This window comes from Choloepus didactylus, chromosome 1, assembly GCF_015220235.1.
Source record: "Choloepus didactylus isolate mChoDid1 chromosome 1, mChoDid1.pri, whole genome shotgun sequence".
In the NCBI taxonomy this organism is placed as follows: domain Eukaryota; kingdom Metazoa; phylum Chordata; class Mammalia; order Pilosa; family Megalonychidae; genus Choloepus; species Choloepus didactylus.
Window position 1 is genome coordinate 44,757,420 of NC_051307.1, and position 16,696 is coordinate 44,774,115.

Here is a 16,696-nt window from a genome sequence, read left to right on the forward strand (position 1 = left end):
AAGTTGTGTTGTTTAGTGAATTTTCTCAGCCACTGGATTATTGCCTTTTGTCTCAGAGCTCTCTTAGTTCTGCTCTTGACTTGACGTGCCCAAATTGCAATTCTTTGCAGCTTTCTGTATTGGGCTTCTTAGAGTAATTGTTTTAGAAAAAGAAAAAAGGATTTAAAAAAAAAAAAAACAAAAAAAACGGCCCTCCTCAGAGATCTAGTGGGTTATTGAAATGCTAATAGACAAAGCAACCAGGGCCATTAAGGAAAGGTCCACAGGGCAGAGAGATCAGCTTTGCTTCGGGATTTGCATATGCGCCTCAAGGCCTGAGCTCCGCCCTTCCCCTTTCTGTGTTCACCAGAACTCCAAAAATCCTCTGCTTTTATTTTGGAGTTTTTCGTGTTGTTTTTTTTCTATGCCTGTCTCCTCTCTGCTGGGCTGGCTGCTCTCAGAGTCTCTGGTGTCTGGTCTCAGTCTATCTATGGTTGGAGTTTGAATCAGTAGAATGAGTTTCCGATAAGAGCAGCCACTGCAGTTCTCCCTTCTCCTTCCCGGAGCTGACAGCCCCTCCTCCCCCGGGACTGAGCCTGGCAGGGAGGGGCGCGGGTCCCCTGGCCGCAAAAACTTACAGATTTCGCTGATCTCAGCAGTTCCACGTTTTCATGAGTGTTGTATGAAGTATGCCCAAAGACAGATTGCTCTGTGGTGTCCAGCACACAGTTCCTGGCTTTTTACCTACTTTCCTGGAGGAGTAACTAAAACTTACAGCTCACCAGTCTGCCATCTTGCCCCGCCTCCACATTATTTTATTTTAAAAGTATTTTCTGTTTGATAAATTAACTTAAAAACATAGAAAGGGGACGTTTACAAGCCCATATGAGCAGTTAGGATTTGCTATCTTTTACAAAAGCGTTGCACTGAAAAGACCAGGTGTTTTGCAGACAAAAGAAAGCTATTATTTTGGTGCTTGGTAACAGTTCTTTTTTGTTAATGGTTACCAGATAATTCATAAGAGAGACAACCTCAAGTGAGTTATAAAGGTCAATCCCTTGTGGACTGAAATAAATTTTCAAGTTCAATTTAAAACAAGATTTTTAATTACCAAGATAGACTACCTAGGGACAACTTCAGATTCAAAGGCCAAAAACCTCAAGTTAGTTGGCTTTTTATAGAGAATTTAATCCCTTCCCCAAAGAAAACCTGATGCAACACTTCCCACAAATGAATATCTAATTATATCACCATATTAACATTATAATAGCATCTAATATTTTCTCAACATTTGAAACATCAAAAGCCTACAAATAATATTTTGGGCCTAAATTTCCAGTTAATTATCCTCACTGAAATTTTTGGAGAATAATAATGACAAAAGATTATACATCAGTTTACCTGATACTTGATGAACATTTATTTGCTGTTAAACCTGGATTTCAAAGCCAAATGATAATGTAAAAGCAATTTTTTTAAATTATCAGATTATTTCATTAAATCAAGATACAATAATTTTTTTCAAGGAAAGCATGGTACACCACATAGCACAGTATAGAAAGTACATGAGATTTGGTATCAGACCAGAAAAGCAAATACCTGCCATTATATATATCAGACTCTCAGTAATCAATCACCCTTAGTATTTGATTATTTCCTCCATGTATAGAAACAATATATGGAAATTCATTCATTCATCATCTGATTGAAAAAGTAGGTAAGATGTCAGAGCTCAAAAATTTTTCTAATTGAAGAAGGTAGAAGAAAATTTTCCAACTTTCAAAAATTAGTTCGTTTGCTTCTAAAAAAAAAAGGAGAAATGGCCATAAGAACTAAAATGACAATGAAACAATGAAACTAGTACTTTAATAATAGTTGCTTTGCCTCACAGTTCCCATAAAATCAAACCTTATAAACCATGGAACAATCAAGTTATTTGGCTTGTTCCTTCAAAGGCGGGGCATAAAAATGCCTTTAACATTCAATAAGTATTTCTTGAGCACCTACTCTGTGCCAGGCACAATTCTAAGAACCAGGAATATACAGTATTATCAAACAAAACAGCAAAGGCCCCGGCTCTCATGAGCTTATTTTGGCATGGTATACCATGGTTACTTTTTCTCTTATACACTACAGGTTAAAAACAAGTATTAGCTGCCATCCTATGTTATAAAAGTTCTGTATTCCAGACAATATCCTCTTCTGGTATTATATGTGGCAACATTTCTGTAATTTTCATATACACTTATAGTTTTGTTATTTGTGCAGAAAACTTAAACACATCATGTGCCTTGATTTTAAATATAATTTAAGCAACTCCGAGTTACCATTGTTAAATAACAAATGCCAATGAAAATGTCAATTCAGTCACCGGATTTCTCATGGTAAATGCTATGAATGCTATCACATGTCTAAAGAAAGAAAATTATAAAAGTATGAGCTCAGATCAACTGGATTTAGATAGCCTCTTATACAATTAAGTGCCTTAAATTTGTAATTCCAACTTTGGGACCCAACCCTCCTGCATCCCTTGAGAGAGGTGAGGCAGGCGCTGTCTTCTCCAGACCCTGACAGCAGAGCACAAGGTCAGCCAAAGCAGAGTGACTTGTGGAGGATATTCAGCCTACTTCTAACAAGCAAGCCCCCTGGCTAAAACCAAAGAGACAAGAGCCCCCATGCCACAGATCAGAAAAAGGAAGAATAAGGGAAAACATGTGCCCCAGAGCACACAGACTGCCACCGCAGTATCCCTCTCACATTCATATGACTTCTCACAAAGTCAATTTAATCAAAACTGTCTCTATAGGTAAAAAAATTTCCCTACATTTGCCAATTTGATAACAGATTTCATTTTCCTACTAAGCTTCTGCTTTCCAAGCTAAACTTTTGCAATTACTCAGTCACTCCTTATGTAAAGTTTCCAAACTTGATAACAGATTTCATTTTCCTACTAAGCTTCTGCTTTCCAAGCTAAACTTTTGCAATTACTCAGTCACTCCTTATGTAAAGTTTCCAAACTCGTGGTAATAATACAATTAACAGGTCTGATACCTTACAAGCTGAACAGTTCTAATCTAAATCAAATGATGATGCCCCCTGTTAAATTTTCCTCAGTGTATACATTTAGACCATCTCTCCAAAAATTATCAAGCATCAGTTATACATTCTAATATTTTAAATCAAACTTTGCAAATGGAATTTAAAAAAAGTAACAGTAAATTCAAACAATAAGAGGTGGGAGGAAAGTACCTTTAATTTGGATCCATGAGGTACCAGAGAACATTTATTCTGCTTTGGGGGGATATACAGCTCCCATTTTCCATAGTCCAGTTTTTTATATGGATATGAAAATGGATTCCAGCCACCTAAAAAAATACAGATGATCAGTGAACAATAGCATGATAGAATCAATATTTAACAAATTTCAAGCAATGCATAAGATGCTGCCTATTTTATAAAATCAAATTGTCTAAAAAATATTGTTTTTAAAGGTATGAACCAAAATATTATCCTAGCCATTTAGATAAAGCAAGTTATTATTTTTTTGTTTATTTGCTCTATTAGAGAAATTGTAGGTTACAGAAAAAACATGCAGAAAATACAGAATTCCCATGTACCACACCCCCATTAATACTGCATTAGTGTGGTACTTTTGTTACAATTGATGAAAGAATATTATAATCGTACCATTAACTATAGTCCATAGTTTACATCAGGGTGAATTATTTTTCCCCTAGCAGGTTATTCTTCATTTATCTACATAATATATTTGAAAGTTTACTTTTTGCATCCTAAAATTATATAAAGATTATAACATTCTCAATTCTACTTTCAACTGTAATATTTCTATCAATAATGAAATGTAGAATAAAATGATGGATTCTTCTCAAAAAACACTATGAAACAAAGAGAAATATATAAAAAACTAGGAATGTATTCTAGGCAATTAGTTGAGATAGATGTAATAGCAGACAAAATGATTTAAAATAATGAAAATCATGTTACGTTTGCTTAAATCTACCAAAAGTGAAAGAGTGAAGTTAAACTGAGACATGCCTCAGACAGGAAAGGTAGAAAGTTAAATGGAAATACAAGCTACCAACTGGGAGGATACATTTTAATGAATACATAAAGAAAAAGAAAGCATCCAGAATATACGAAGAACATCTATAAGTCAGTGAGAGAAAGAAAACAAACCAATAGAAAAATGGGCAAAGAATATACATGTGCAACAGAGAACATCTGAATGGCCAGTAAACATATGCAATGATGCTCAAGTTTACTCATAATCAGGGAAGCATGCATTAAAACAACAGTGAGATGCTATTTCACATTCACTGGATTGGCAAAAATTAGAAGTTTGAAAATGCCAAGTCAGCAAGAATATAAAACAACACTGCTGCTGAGAGGATAAATTGGTAAAACAGCTTGGCATTATAAAGGAAAATTGAAGATGTGTTAGCCAATGGCCCAGTAATTCTATTTGTAGGTAATAACCAGAGAAATTCTCAAAAACATGCACAAAACATTCAAAAATGTTCATTGAAGAATTGTTTGCAAAAGCAAAAAACTGGAAACTATCAACATTTAAATCAGTACAAAATGGGTAAACACATTGTAGTATAATTAAACAATGGGCTGCTACACAATAGCATAAAATAAATGAGTGACTATACTGTTTCAGTGTATACAAACATGCAAAACATAAAAGCTGAGTTTAAAACAGTAGAGAAGAATACTATTTATATGAAGTTTAAGAAATACACAAGAGAATTTTATAACATTCTTGGATACATATGTATGTAGTAAAACTATTAAAACAGAAATGGGAATATTATCATATTCTATGGTGATTCCCTCTGGGTAGAGGAAATGAGAACACAAGAAACTTTAATATCTGTAATATTTTATTTCTTTAGGTAGATGGTATGCACACAGATGCTTATTATTCTGTTTGTTTATGGCTAAAATATTTCCTGTTATGGAAAAAAAATTAAACAGCCCTGTGATACATGGTGTCGTGCTAGATACTGGGTTCTCAACCAAGGAGAAAAGTGCATCAGGAAGCCTTTTTTTGCCATGCTGTCTCCTCGTATATATCAATTCTTTCACCTCATCAGCTCTTAAGGATCTTAACTCTCAGCCAGTCAGAATAATGGGGATAAGGTGACAGTAAGGAAATTTTTAAATAAGCATCCTTCTAAAACATTTTCCATCTTGAAAACAACCTGAAAATGCATGAATGTGGTTTATCTTCAGGAGCAGACCCAACAAGCACTAGATTAATATATTCCCCTGCCCCTAACTCCTCAATTACATCTCATCTCTATATGGGTGTGATATTCCTTTTTCAAGTTTAGTCCATAATTAGAGAGGGGGAAAAAATCTTTGAAATACGAATATCTGAATGCTGTAGCACTTTATACATTTACTGAATCTTTTTTTAAGCTAATCAGTTAAGACAATTCATAAACTTAAATGACAAGCATCAGATCTTTTCCTGGTTAGTTAGATCAGAAAATAAATGCTCCAGTTCATTAGTTCATTCATTCATTCATTAAATATGTACTGAGTACCTAATGTGGGGCCTGCTCAGTGCTAAACATGAAATCCTGGCACAAAATAACAGTCCTATCACATCAAGGTTAAATTGCATAATAGTACATTAAAATAAATAGCAAAGTTTATAATGTACTTTCCATCAAAAACATTTAAATATAACAACACATTGTTATTTTGAAAGCTAAGCTTAAATTATATGGGAAATTTAGATATGCAGATTTATTTAAAAGAGCTGTTTTCAGCAATGTGAAAATAAATATGCTTTTGAATATCAATTTTTGAATATCAGTTGAACTAGTTCTTTAGTTTGCAGTCACTTAACTTGAGCTTTACAATCTAATTAAGCAAGTGAAGTATATACATGGCTGCAAATTAAAGAAAATACTTTTTACTGTACTTCATTTGTCTTACATAATGTCTTTTTTTTTTAATCATCATTTTATTGAGATATATTCACATACCACGCAGTCATACAAAACAAATTGTACTTTCGATTGTTTACAGTACCATTACATAGTTGTACATTCATCACCTAAATCAATCCCTGACACCTTCATTAGCACACACACAAAAATAACAAGAATAATAATTAGAGTGAAAAAGAGCAATTGAAGTAAAAAAGAACACTGGGTACCTTTGTCTGTTTGTTTCCTTCCCCTACTTTTCTACACATCCATCCATAAACTAGACAAAGTGGAGTTTGGTCCTTATGGCATTCCCAGTCCCACTGTCACCCCTCATAAGCTACATTTTTATACAACTGTCTTCGAGATTCATGGGTTCTGGGTTGTAGTTTAATAGTTTCAGGTATCCACCACCAGCTACCCCAATTCTTTAGAACCTAAAAAAGGTTGTCTAAAGTGTGCGTAAGAGTGCCCACCAGAGTGATCTCTCGGCTCGTTTTGGAATCTCTCTGCCACTGAAGCTTATTTCATTTCCTTTCACATCCCCCTTTTGGTCAAGAAGATGTTCTCCATCCCACGATGCCGGGTCTACATTCCTCCCCGGGAGTCATATTCCACGTTGCCAGGGAGATTCACTTCCCTGGGTGTCTGATCCCACGTAGGGGGGAGGGCAGTGATTTCACCTTTCAAGTTGGCTTAGCCAGAGAGAGAGGGCCACATCTGAGCAACAAAGAGGCATTCAGGAGGAGACTCTTAGGCACAAATACAGGGAGGCCTAGCCTCTCCTTTGCAGCAACCGTCTTCTTACATAATGTCTTAAAGACCTAAAACTGCTTAAGCACATGTTGATTATTTGTAATTCTACATTGTGAAAATGTGTTTTTTTTTCCGCTGTTACCCTTAAGAGTTTCATTTAACACCACTCCTTCTCCCCATGGAAACCCAGTTATTGACTTTGACTACACGTAGTATCTTCTTGCCAAACTCCAACTTTTATAGCAAGATTCAGAACATCTTCATCTTTGACACCCCTAATTATCCACTCTACCAACCATCATAAACAAAGTAGAATGTGCTAAAGATTTCATGGGGGGAGAGTGGAAGGTTTGCAAAGCATATGGGTATAAGAACAACTTAAGATTTTTGCATTAGACAATTCTCTTCACCACTCCTTCCCTACAGTCACACCACCACCAGGGTTCCTAGTTGACACTTTTTCCATTCAATGTTCAGCTTCAAATTCTCCTTCCTCTTCTTCCTTTATTAAACAGTGTTGTTTCTTCGTTTCATTGGAAACACAATCACCAACCAAAATATCTTCTTCTAGCATACTACAGGCATATGAAAGCTTCTTTCCCATAAGATCAGCTCCTCCTTAAAATGAGTTTCTCAAAATGGCCAATAAGAGGATGAGCTTTTCTCCATAGGATACACACAGCTCAAGGTTCAGAAACAAAATAATGAGAGAAATCACTGGATTTGGATCTATTCTTATAAATTGAACATGAAATGCTCAATTAAGAAGAAACTATCATTGAGGTATATCCAAAAATGAATGCAGAAACCACTTGTGGAAGTACACAATTAAAAATAAATGGGAATTAAACAAATATTGGTATAAAAATATTAAATGAAATTGAATTGTTCTATTTTTAAATAAAACTTTTGATTAAAAAACAAAATAGAAAATAATAAAAGTTGAAAGACACATTTTAGGGGGAAATTTTGCCTTGAGAAATAAGTGATGTGACTTTATAACTGAAAATAAAGTAATAACAATCATAATAGGTATAAACAGTTCTGAGTCATATAAGAGTATAAAGAGAACATTTTTAAAATCAGATCATTCAAACTCTTTCACTTTAATCCTATGACTTCTTCCTTGATCCTTCTAATACATGAGATAGAATTAATTTTAATTCAGCCCTTAATATAAATGATTTGTCTACCCAAGTAGGCCTCAAGAATAGGACCAAACACACCCCCTCATCAACTGAGACAATTATTTGCTTCTCTCTCAAGCACAGAATTAGATGTCTGGAGTTCTCTAGTTCAGTGGTTTCCAAAATTTAGCCCATATCAGAATCACTTGAGCTTGTTAAAACACAGATTGCTGAGCCCCACCCCCAGAGTTTCTGACCAGGTAGCTCTGCTGTGGACCTAATTTGCATTTCTAACAAGTTCCCAGGTGATCCAGATGCCACTGGTCCAGGGACCATGCTTTAGAAACAACTGGCCTAGTAAATCAGTGCATTCAGGTGATCTTTACTTTACTCATTGCTTTGTGGGTCGTTTTCTAGATTAAAATAGATGTACACACTATCACATAATAGCTTCGATCAACAGAATTTCTGAAATTGAAAACACTATTAATCTTCTATGTATACATTACTCACATGGAATTTAGGAGTTGGGATTGGCAAGGGTTATAAAGCATTGGTGGATGACTAGTGAGATACAGATTACAGAACAGATCTGAGATATTAAGGAATCTGAATGTATCAATGACAAGAAACAACAATTGACAATCTGAACATGAAGAGAGAACATATATAACATATGTTAACACCATTATTCAATAAGCTGTTATCGATGTATACAGGTAACATTTTCTGTAATATTCTCACCAAGAGATTGCTTCATTCAAAAGTATGAAACGCTGAGCACAAAAAGAATAAAAACTTGAAGGTTTTATATATTAACATATTAACTCACCTTCCCTATGCTAACCTAGATTCAATAAACAGTGTGTGCTTATTGCTTTAGTTTTAGTAAGATTTTAAGAATGTTTCCTGCTTGCATAAATTATCATATTGCAAATTTTCTAAGACATTTAATGTCTATCAAATTAGGATATCTCAAACTATTTCTAAAGCAAACATTTTAATAGGTATTCTATTTTTCAACAGGCTCAAATTCACTATATATTTGGTAATGTAAAATATTCTATTTTCCCATGGACTCAAAACCAGCAGACAAAATTTAAATCAAGATATGGAAAAGAAATAATGTGTGATGCAGAGTTTAATATGAACTACAAACACACATTTCACACAGGCGATCAAACATTACTTAAGGTCACTGCAACGGGCACACAAACTCTGTATTTATCTCAGACCCAACTACCTTTTTTTTTGTAATGTAATAACCCTCACATAAAATTCTTAAATGTCAGCCTCCTTCAGACTCTTTAATTCACAGCAGACAGTATTTCTTTTCATCACCTCTTAGCTACCTCATTTCTGCAGAGTTTTTGAGTTGAATATAAACTTTCTTGATGCATGGTTGAAATGGTTCCACCCTAAGACACAGAGCCTTGCACCTTTTATACTGATGCCAATGTGCTAAAGAGCAGGGTGCACACTTGGGTCACACCCCTGCCACACCCAGGCCTCACCAGGCAGTAAGGTAACACTCCTGAGGAATGCAGAAGACAGGGCCGATAAAAGATCAGTACCAGTCTATATGGCAGATGTCAATCTAAATATTTAGAATTTCGCCTCTTTGAGGCAAGTAAACACCCATTCTCACCACACAATGTTATTTGTTTCATTTCAAGCTCCACATCGCGCAGAGTTTATGGTGAATCATAATACTTGTTCAGATGAAAATTTGGGGACTTCTCACATGCCATGGAAGCATCCACTCTGTTCTGAAGAAATCATAAAAGCCAGGACTGGAATTTCTTATGGCATTGCCCTTACCCAGGATTATGGGAGAACCATGCTGTCTTTGAGGATGGAAGACAGTAGTCCTTTCTGACATAAACTCCTGTGCATTTTTATCTTTTTTTTTCCTACTCTTCAAATAATCCTTCCCCTCATCTAGACACCTGGGAGTTATTTTTCTTCAACTTCCTCTTGCATCAGGCACCCTGGGAATGAGTTTATTAAGTTACCAGCATTATTTTTCAGAGGAAACTGCTGTTAAACCTTAATTTAGATTAGGTGGGCTTTCCAAGAACACATCTCTAGAGTATGGCAAGTCTCATATTCAGAACCAATAGAATTCTAATACCTCATTATTTTAAAGAACAATAGTGCTCATTCCTGTGATATGTGCCTTTCTGGAAACTGGGAACTAAGTAAAACAGAAGAAAAGGTTTCCATGATCAACAAAATTGTGGCAAATGTAATTTTAAATGGAATTAAACATGTTTCTTTACTGCAGGATAGTGTTTTCATTGATACTTTTTACATAAGAAAGCCAGTAATAAATGAATACATGTAGTTACTTGTTATTTCAAAAAGCATGAAATTATAAACAAAAAACAAACTGAAATCATTACCCATATGGGGAAGGAAAACACAGAACAGTAGCCTTCTAGGATTGCAACTTGTTATATTTTGACTTTAGAACCAGGAAAACAATTTATAAAGTTAGAATATTTTATAAGTTAGAAAAGAGAGAAAAGGGGGAAAAAAATCTCTAAAAACTGAAACAAACTGAAATAAATGAACCTAACTGCATACTAACAGTGGCACGTCTGGGAAATGTGTATCTAGACTGAATATAAAGAAATGACTGTTTATTTTCTTAAGTATAATAATAGCATTGTGATTATGTGAGGGGAAAAAAGTCTCTATCAGTAGGAGAAGCATAATAGTGATTAACTGCTATGTTGTCTGAAATTTACTTTAAGATACTATAGGAAAAAAAAAAATTAAATGTACATGGGGCAGGGAAACAGAAGAAACAATATTAGCAGAATAATGATAATCATCGAGCTGGGTGGTAAAAACATAGATGCTCATCTCTATTTTTCTATAAATTTGATGATTTCCACAATAAAAACTTAAAAACTAATTTTATGAGGTTTGGGTATAAAAATAGTTTTCCACATTTCATTCCTTGTTATCAATTATAAAAAGCAACATTATCAGGCAAAGGGCATAACATTTCCATTTATTTAAAGATTTAAAAACATATCAACAAACTACTTTCTGGGTAGGCAGTTTCAAATAATACTTGCACCAGTGGCATGTAATAGTGCTCAACTACCCATATCCTCATCAACACCAGGGATTATCATTTTAATAACAAGACATACCTTGCTCAACGAGGGTTCACTAAGAGAATTAAGTTCTAATGCCCTAATGCATCCAGTGTATGTAATAAATTAACTTCTTCTCAATGTATCCAGAATAGTACTTTTTTATGTACCACCCTTGAGAGAATTAAGAAAACAGTCACAAATTATTTTCTGTGTTCTACAGATAATCAGATGCAGAGCCAGCATAAGAAAAGTTGCCTCTCATTATTGTTCTAACCAATAGCTTTTGACAGTGTTTTAATTTACTTTCAAAACAGGCTATAATTGCAACTGATTATTCGCTTTAATCCTACTGTTATTTGAAGAAATTGAGTGTGTGGGTATTACATTCCCTTTTAAACTTTTTCATTAATTTCTAGTTTTATTGATATGGGATTCATAATGTAAACTACTTTGTGGCCTAAATCAGTGGCAGTCAGAGCATTTTTTTTAACTTACCAATCTATTTAATTTTAACAGTAGAAACCATTCCATCATCTCAAAATAAATTTTATGAAGAACTGCAATGCAGAAACTCTATAAAGCATATAAAAGTAGTGCCCCTCCCTGGCAAGGCTTTCTCCTTACATCTCATCTTTCTGCTCAGGACCACACTCAGAACTCAGTTCTCTGCTCCATGTTTGTAGGTGTGCTTTAGATTCTTAAGAGTGTATATTTCATTTTATTCTAATTCGGCATTTATTTTCAATTTGCATGATCCATCGCAAGCTGAGTGCATTCAATTCTATCACAACAACTGGGTCTGACAATTTATCCTCTTCCTAACAATTCTTGCTATTTTAACTTGACCAAAAGTGTATGTTATTTGGGACCTGAGTAAAATGGCATTTATCTGTGCTCTGGCTTCTATCATTTGTCTCTGAGCCTCTTTACAGAGTTTGCTTTTGATCTCTGGACTGGATTGTCCTTTTATTTTATAATCCTTCAGTGACAGATTTTCTATGTCTCTTAAAATAGAGGGAAACAAAAAGTTAAAGTTGGGATGAGGAAAAAATATATATATTTTCTATAATATATAAATATATAAAGAACATAGAAAATTGCAAATAGGCAACAGTGGGAAAGAGCTGCCAAGACAATACTTTCGGTAATCAGAGGCAGAAACTGGTTTCCCTTGGGCCAAGAACGGCCCTTGATTATGTTTTAACTGACCAATATGGTAATGGGCACCCAAGTGTATTTATATTTTAGAATAAGTTGCTAAACAATTTCACAAAAATATTTGGAAAAACGAATATTCTGCCATACTAAACTGTGTCCACCCAATCTCAACAAACATTGAGGCACAGTAGGGGGCTCCTCTTTAGAAAGAGTACACAACTCCAGTTCACTGTTGTCTTCTGCACTACTATTTATTGCAACCTAACCCATTTATAACTTGCCTGGCTTCGGCCAGGATTTGAAGTTAGGAATCTTCCTCTAAACAGTAAAACACAGTCTTTCATCTTAAATTGTTCCAGCATAACCGGTCTCACGTTTAGGGATGTAGGAGGGACCTATAGTAATAAGGAAAGCAATGATAAAGGTCTCCCTCCTAATCATATAATCCCTTACAAAACTATACCAATGAAGGTAAAATAATGGCTAGCAATATAGCAAATTCTGAATTGAGAAGGTAGAATGAAGAAATTTCAGGGGTTCTTCCTCAATTCCTAATGAAATGAATAAAAGTACAATTATCCTTAGAATACCATAAATTCACAAACATTGACAAAACAAGGAAAGGAAATATCCTTAAAACATGGAGTTTGAAAACTACTGGCCTAGGAAAGAAAATTGCTGATGTTAGTTTAAGAAGCCACATTTCTTACCCTACCTACACTCTCAGAAGCTGTACAGAGGAAAGATAATTCTCAATAATACCTTCCAATACCTTCCTATGTGGAAAGAAGTGGCTGGTGGGATAAATAGACAAGTTTCAGAAAAAAAAGTCCAGAAAAATCCTTACATAATAGAAGCACACAAACCACCTTGTGAAGAGGCAAAAAAAGCCTCTAAGACACATCATCACCCAGACGTCCTGATGAGTTGGAGTAAGGAATTTAGGATTCAAGGAGTACAATCTACAAGAACAATTGAAGAAGGGATCACAGTAGCAGAACAGAGTCCAAGACACCTAACAACGGCTACACTCAATTCCAGCTTTGTGCTCTCCTCACCTACACTAGACATAAAAAAAAAAAAAAAGAACGAACATTCAACAAGCATCAACAACAGCTATGAGAATAAGAAAAACTGATCTTTTAAACAGAAGGAAAGAGTGTAAATATAATTCAGTTCCACTATTACAGGTCAAGGCAGAACTGTTCACACCTTGACCATAAGCAAGAAAAAGAATGATGGCAGCCACGCCAATGCACTACCACCAAAAAAAGAAAGGGTAGAAAGAAACAGAGCAAAGCAAATGCAAAAACCAGTGAGAAAGAAAACATGACCCACGGATTAGAGGCAGACTCATTTGGCAGGTGTGTTTCCCCACAGAAAGTTTTAAAAAAATTCATATATACATGTATGTATATAGTATGAATTTCAAAAACCGGGCTTAAAGACATGATTAAAAAAACACATTGAAAAGTGCAGAGATAGAGAAACAAATTGATAATATGTATGGATTACTTTTGGGGGGTGAAGAAATTATAAATTTAGATTATGGTGACATTTGCACAACTCCGTGAATATGCAAAAAAAAAAAAATTGAGCTGTGCACTTTAAATTGTATGCTACATGAATTATTTCTCAATAAAATTGTAACAAAAAATAAAAATTAAAAAAGTCAGTAGCCATTATCTGTTCACCTTTATTGAGCTTTTACCCTAGTCTACAATCAGTTTCTGTCACAAATAATGTAAAGAAAAAGATCAGGTAGGGACACATAAAAATTTAAGGTTGAGGAGACTGCTTGGTCAACAAGCAAAATAAAGAGTCAAATTTGATAGCTAAAGACTTCTTTGAAGAGAAAAATGATTAAATGTTTCAATATAGCAAATGTAAGACAATCTGACTATCATTTTGGAAGGTGCAAAAACAGGTCTCTAAGCAAAGAAAAATGACTACCTTCTTTTGAACCCAGATTAGCAGTTTGGGGGAAATAACCAATATAAGAATATCAGCCTGACGATGATGAGGGGTGATGTGAGAACTCTACCTTGTATGCTAGAAGATTCCTAAAAGGAAAATAAATCTGAAACTATCAAACAATTCACTCCCTCATGGAAACATAACGATTTGAGCAGAGGCTACCTCAGAACTTATGACACAGAAATGGAGAGTTTTATTCTGGTAGTAAAAGTTATAATAACCACTACAGTAACAAAAACTAGAATGAGTTGGTGGCAGTGATGGCCAGAGCTGTTGTCATAGACTGTCCTTAGTGATTTAACATTCAATATCTAATTCAATTATCACAAAATTCCTATAAAGTATTACAACTTGCATTTGACAGATAAGGAACCAGGCTCAAAGAGGGAAAGCAATAATGCCATTTTCCCAGAACTAATAAGTAACAGAGCCAGGATCTGAATCTATGTTAGTCTGACTCCTGAGTTTGTGTGGCTTTTACTCTGTAGGATACACATGAAATAGTCTAGATCCAATCTTACATCTATCCACATTAGAAATGTGAATGACACATACTGGGCTCTTAAGTGGATTTTACGTTTGAATTATCAATCACAACTATTCTTCTGCAATCTTATGCTTTAGGAAACAAACTGCATATGGATTTTTTTTTTTCATAGAGAAGTTCAAGAGTATGTGTTTGCAAGCCTTAAAAATTTAGGCGTCTAATGGTGGCTACACCAGAGAAAGAGCTATATTTGTAAAAATGCAGGGGTCCCTGGCCCTCTGCTGGGAAAAGTAAAGCAAGTGATAGAGCATGTGACTCAGGCTGTCTCTGGAGAATTCACCGGTAAATATCTACAAGTATTTCATTCGTTTTCACAATCTGCCAACAAATGACCTTGGCATTATGGCATTATGGAAGATAAAGACAAAAGAGAGAATAGCAGCAAGATAAGAGAGAGAGAGAGAAAGAGAGAAAAGATGATTCCTTTCATCAAGTAGCTTCCTGTATCTCCAAAGAGAGGCAAACTTATATATTCCCTTCCTTGCAGCAGAAAACATTGTTTTCTATTTCACAGAGAAAACTGGAGTAATTGGGCAAGAATTCCCACAGCTTTCTGCCTTCAAACCTACAAACTGAGAGCTGCAGCCATCTTTACTTCCTTCCCTTTGGTCTTTACAGAAAAGGGGTATTTCTTCTGTCCGAGGCTAACTCCTTGATCTCATCTTTCCTTTAGCCTTTTTGTCAATTATTTTCTCACTTTCTGATATTTTCAAACATTCCCTCTCTTCAGGCTCTTTATTCCCAGCATTCAAAATTGCAGCATTGATGTGTTTGCTAATTCTGAAATAACATTCATGTCAAAGAAGAAAACCTTTCTTTGGATCCAAGTGTGATGGTTAATTTCATGTGTCAACATGGCTATGTTGTGGTGTCCAGTTGTTTGGTCAAGCACTGGGCTTGTTACTATGACAGTATTTTGCAGATGGGATTTGCATCTACAATTAGTTGATCACATCTACAATTGATTGCTTCCACAATCATTAAGGAAATGCCCTCAGCAAGGTTGAGAGTCTTCTCATCCAATCAATTGGAGGTCTTGAAAGCCAGAACTGAGGATTTCAGAGGTCATAAGAATTTCTTAACAGAGCCTGGTTTGAATCTATTATATCCCCCACAAAAGCCAAGTTCTTTAATGCTATCTTGTGGGGGCAGACTTAGTAGTCTTTCGATTAAAGTGGAACCTTTGATTAGGTTGTTTCCATGGAAATGTGACCCACCCAACTGTAGGTGAGACCTTTTGATTAGATCATTTCCATGAAGGTGTGACCCCACCATTCAGGATAAGTCTTAATTAGATCACTGGAGCCCTCTAAGAGAGCTCACAGAGAAAAGGAGCTCAGAGAAGCTCAGAGAGACATTTTGGAGAGAGGCTAAGATATGTAATCTGGAGTCTGCCACTGGGAGAAACTAAGAGCCAACACAGACCAGATGCTTGGAGTCAAAAGGAGATGGAGACAGAAGGATGTTTGGAGATGATAAGAGATGAAGCACAGAGTTTGCCCTGGAGAAGCACAGAGTGGACTCCCAGATGCTTAGAAAGAAACACCACAGGAGAACCAAGCAGAGAGCTGAGAGAGGCTAAGAGAGACAGAAGTCCAGAGACATTTTGGAGAAAGCCATTTTGAAACACATCCCAGGAGCAAAGGACCAGCAGATGCCAGCCACTTGCCTTCCCAGCTGACAGAGATGTTCTGGACACTACTGGTCTGCCTTCAGTGAAGGTGCCCTCTTGTTTGGATACTTACGGCCTTAGAACTGTAAATTGCAACCTAATAAATTGCCCTTATAAAAGCCAATCCATTTCTGCTATTTTGCATAAAGGCAGCTTTAGCAAACCAGAAGAGTAAGCAATGAGCCACAATATAATTCTAGAAATCTGGCAGAAAATTGAGAGAAGGATTTTCTTCATTTTCCTAATGAATTTAAGGAAGGAGAGCCAAGAGTAACTTTAAAGACTAAGAGAAAGGTGGCAGCAGCAAAAAGAGGTTTACAGGAAAAACAGGTAAGCATATTTACCATATCATTGTAAAAAAAAAAAAAAACAAGGAATTCAATGTATGGATTTGTGACATC

The 16,696-nt window shown here is 35.4% G+C and overlaps 1 protein-coding gene across 1 annotated transcript in view; it reads right to left on the minus strand.

Moving 5' to 3' along the window:
• Positions 1–16,696, minus strand: part of GBE1 (1,4-alpha-glucan branching enzyme 1) — a 357,328-nt gene that overhangs the window by 249,682 nt on the left and 90,950 nt on the right. Inside the window, exon 3 of the mRNA XM_037833759.1 lies at positions 3,229–3,344. Coding sequence (XP_037689687.1) covers positions 3,229–3,344 — 116 coding nt within the window. The remainder of the gene's footprint in view (positions 1–3,228; positions 3,345–16,696) is intronic.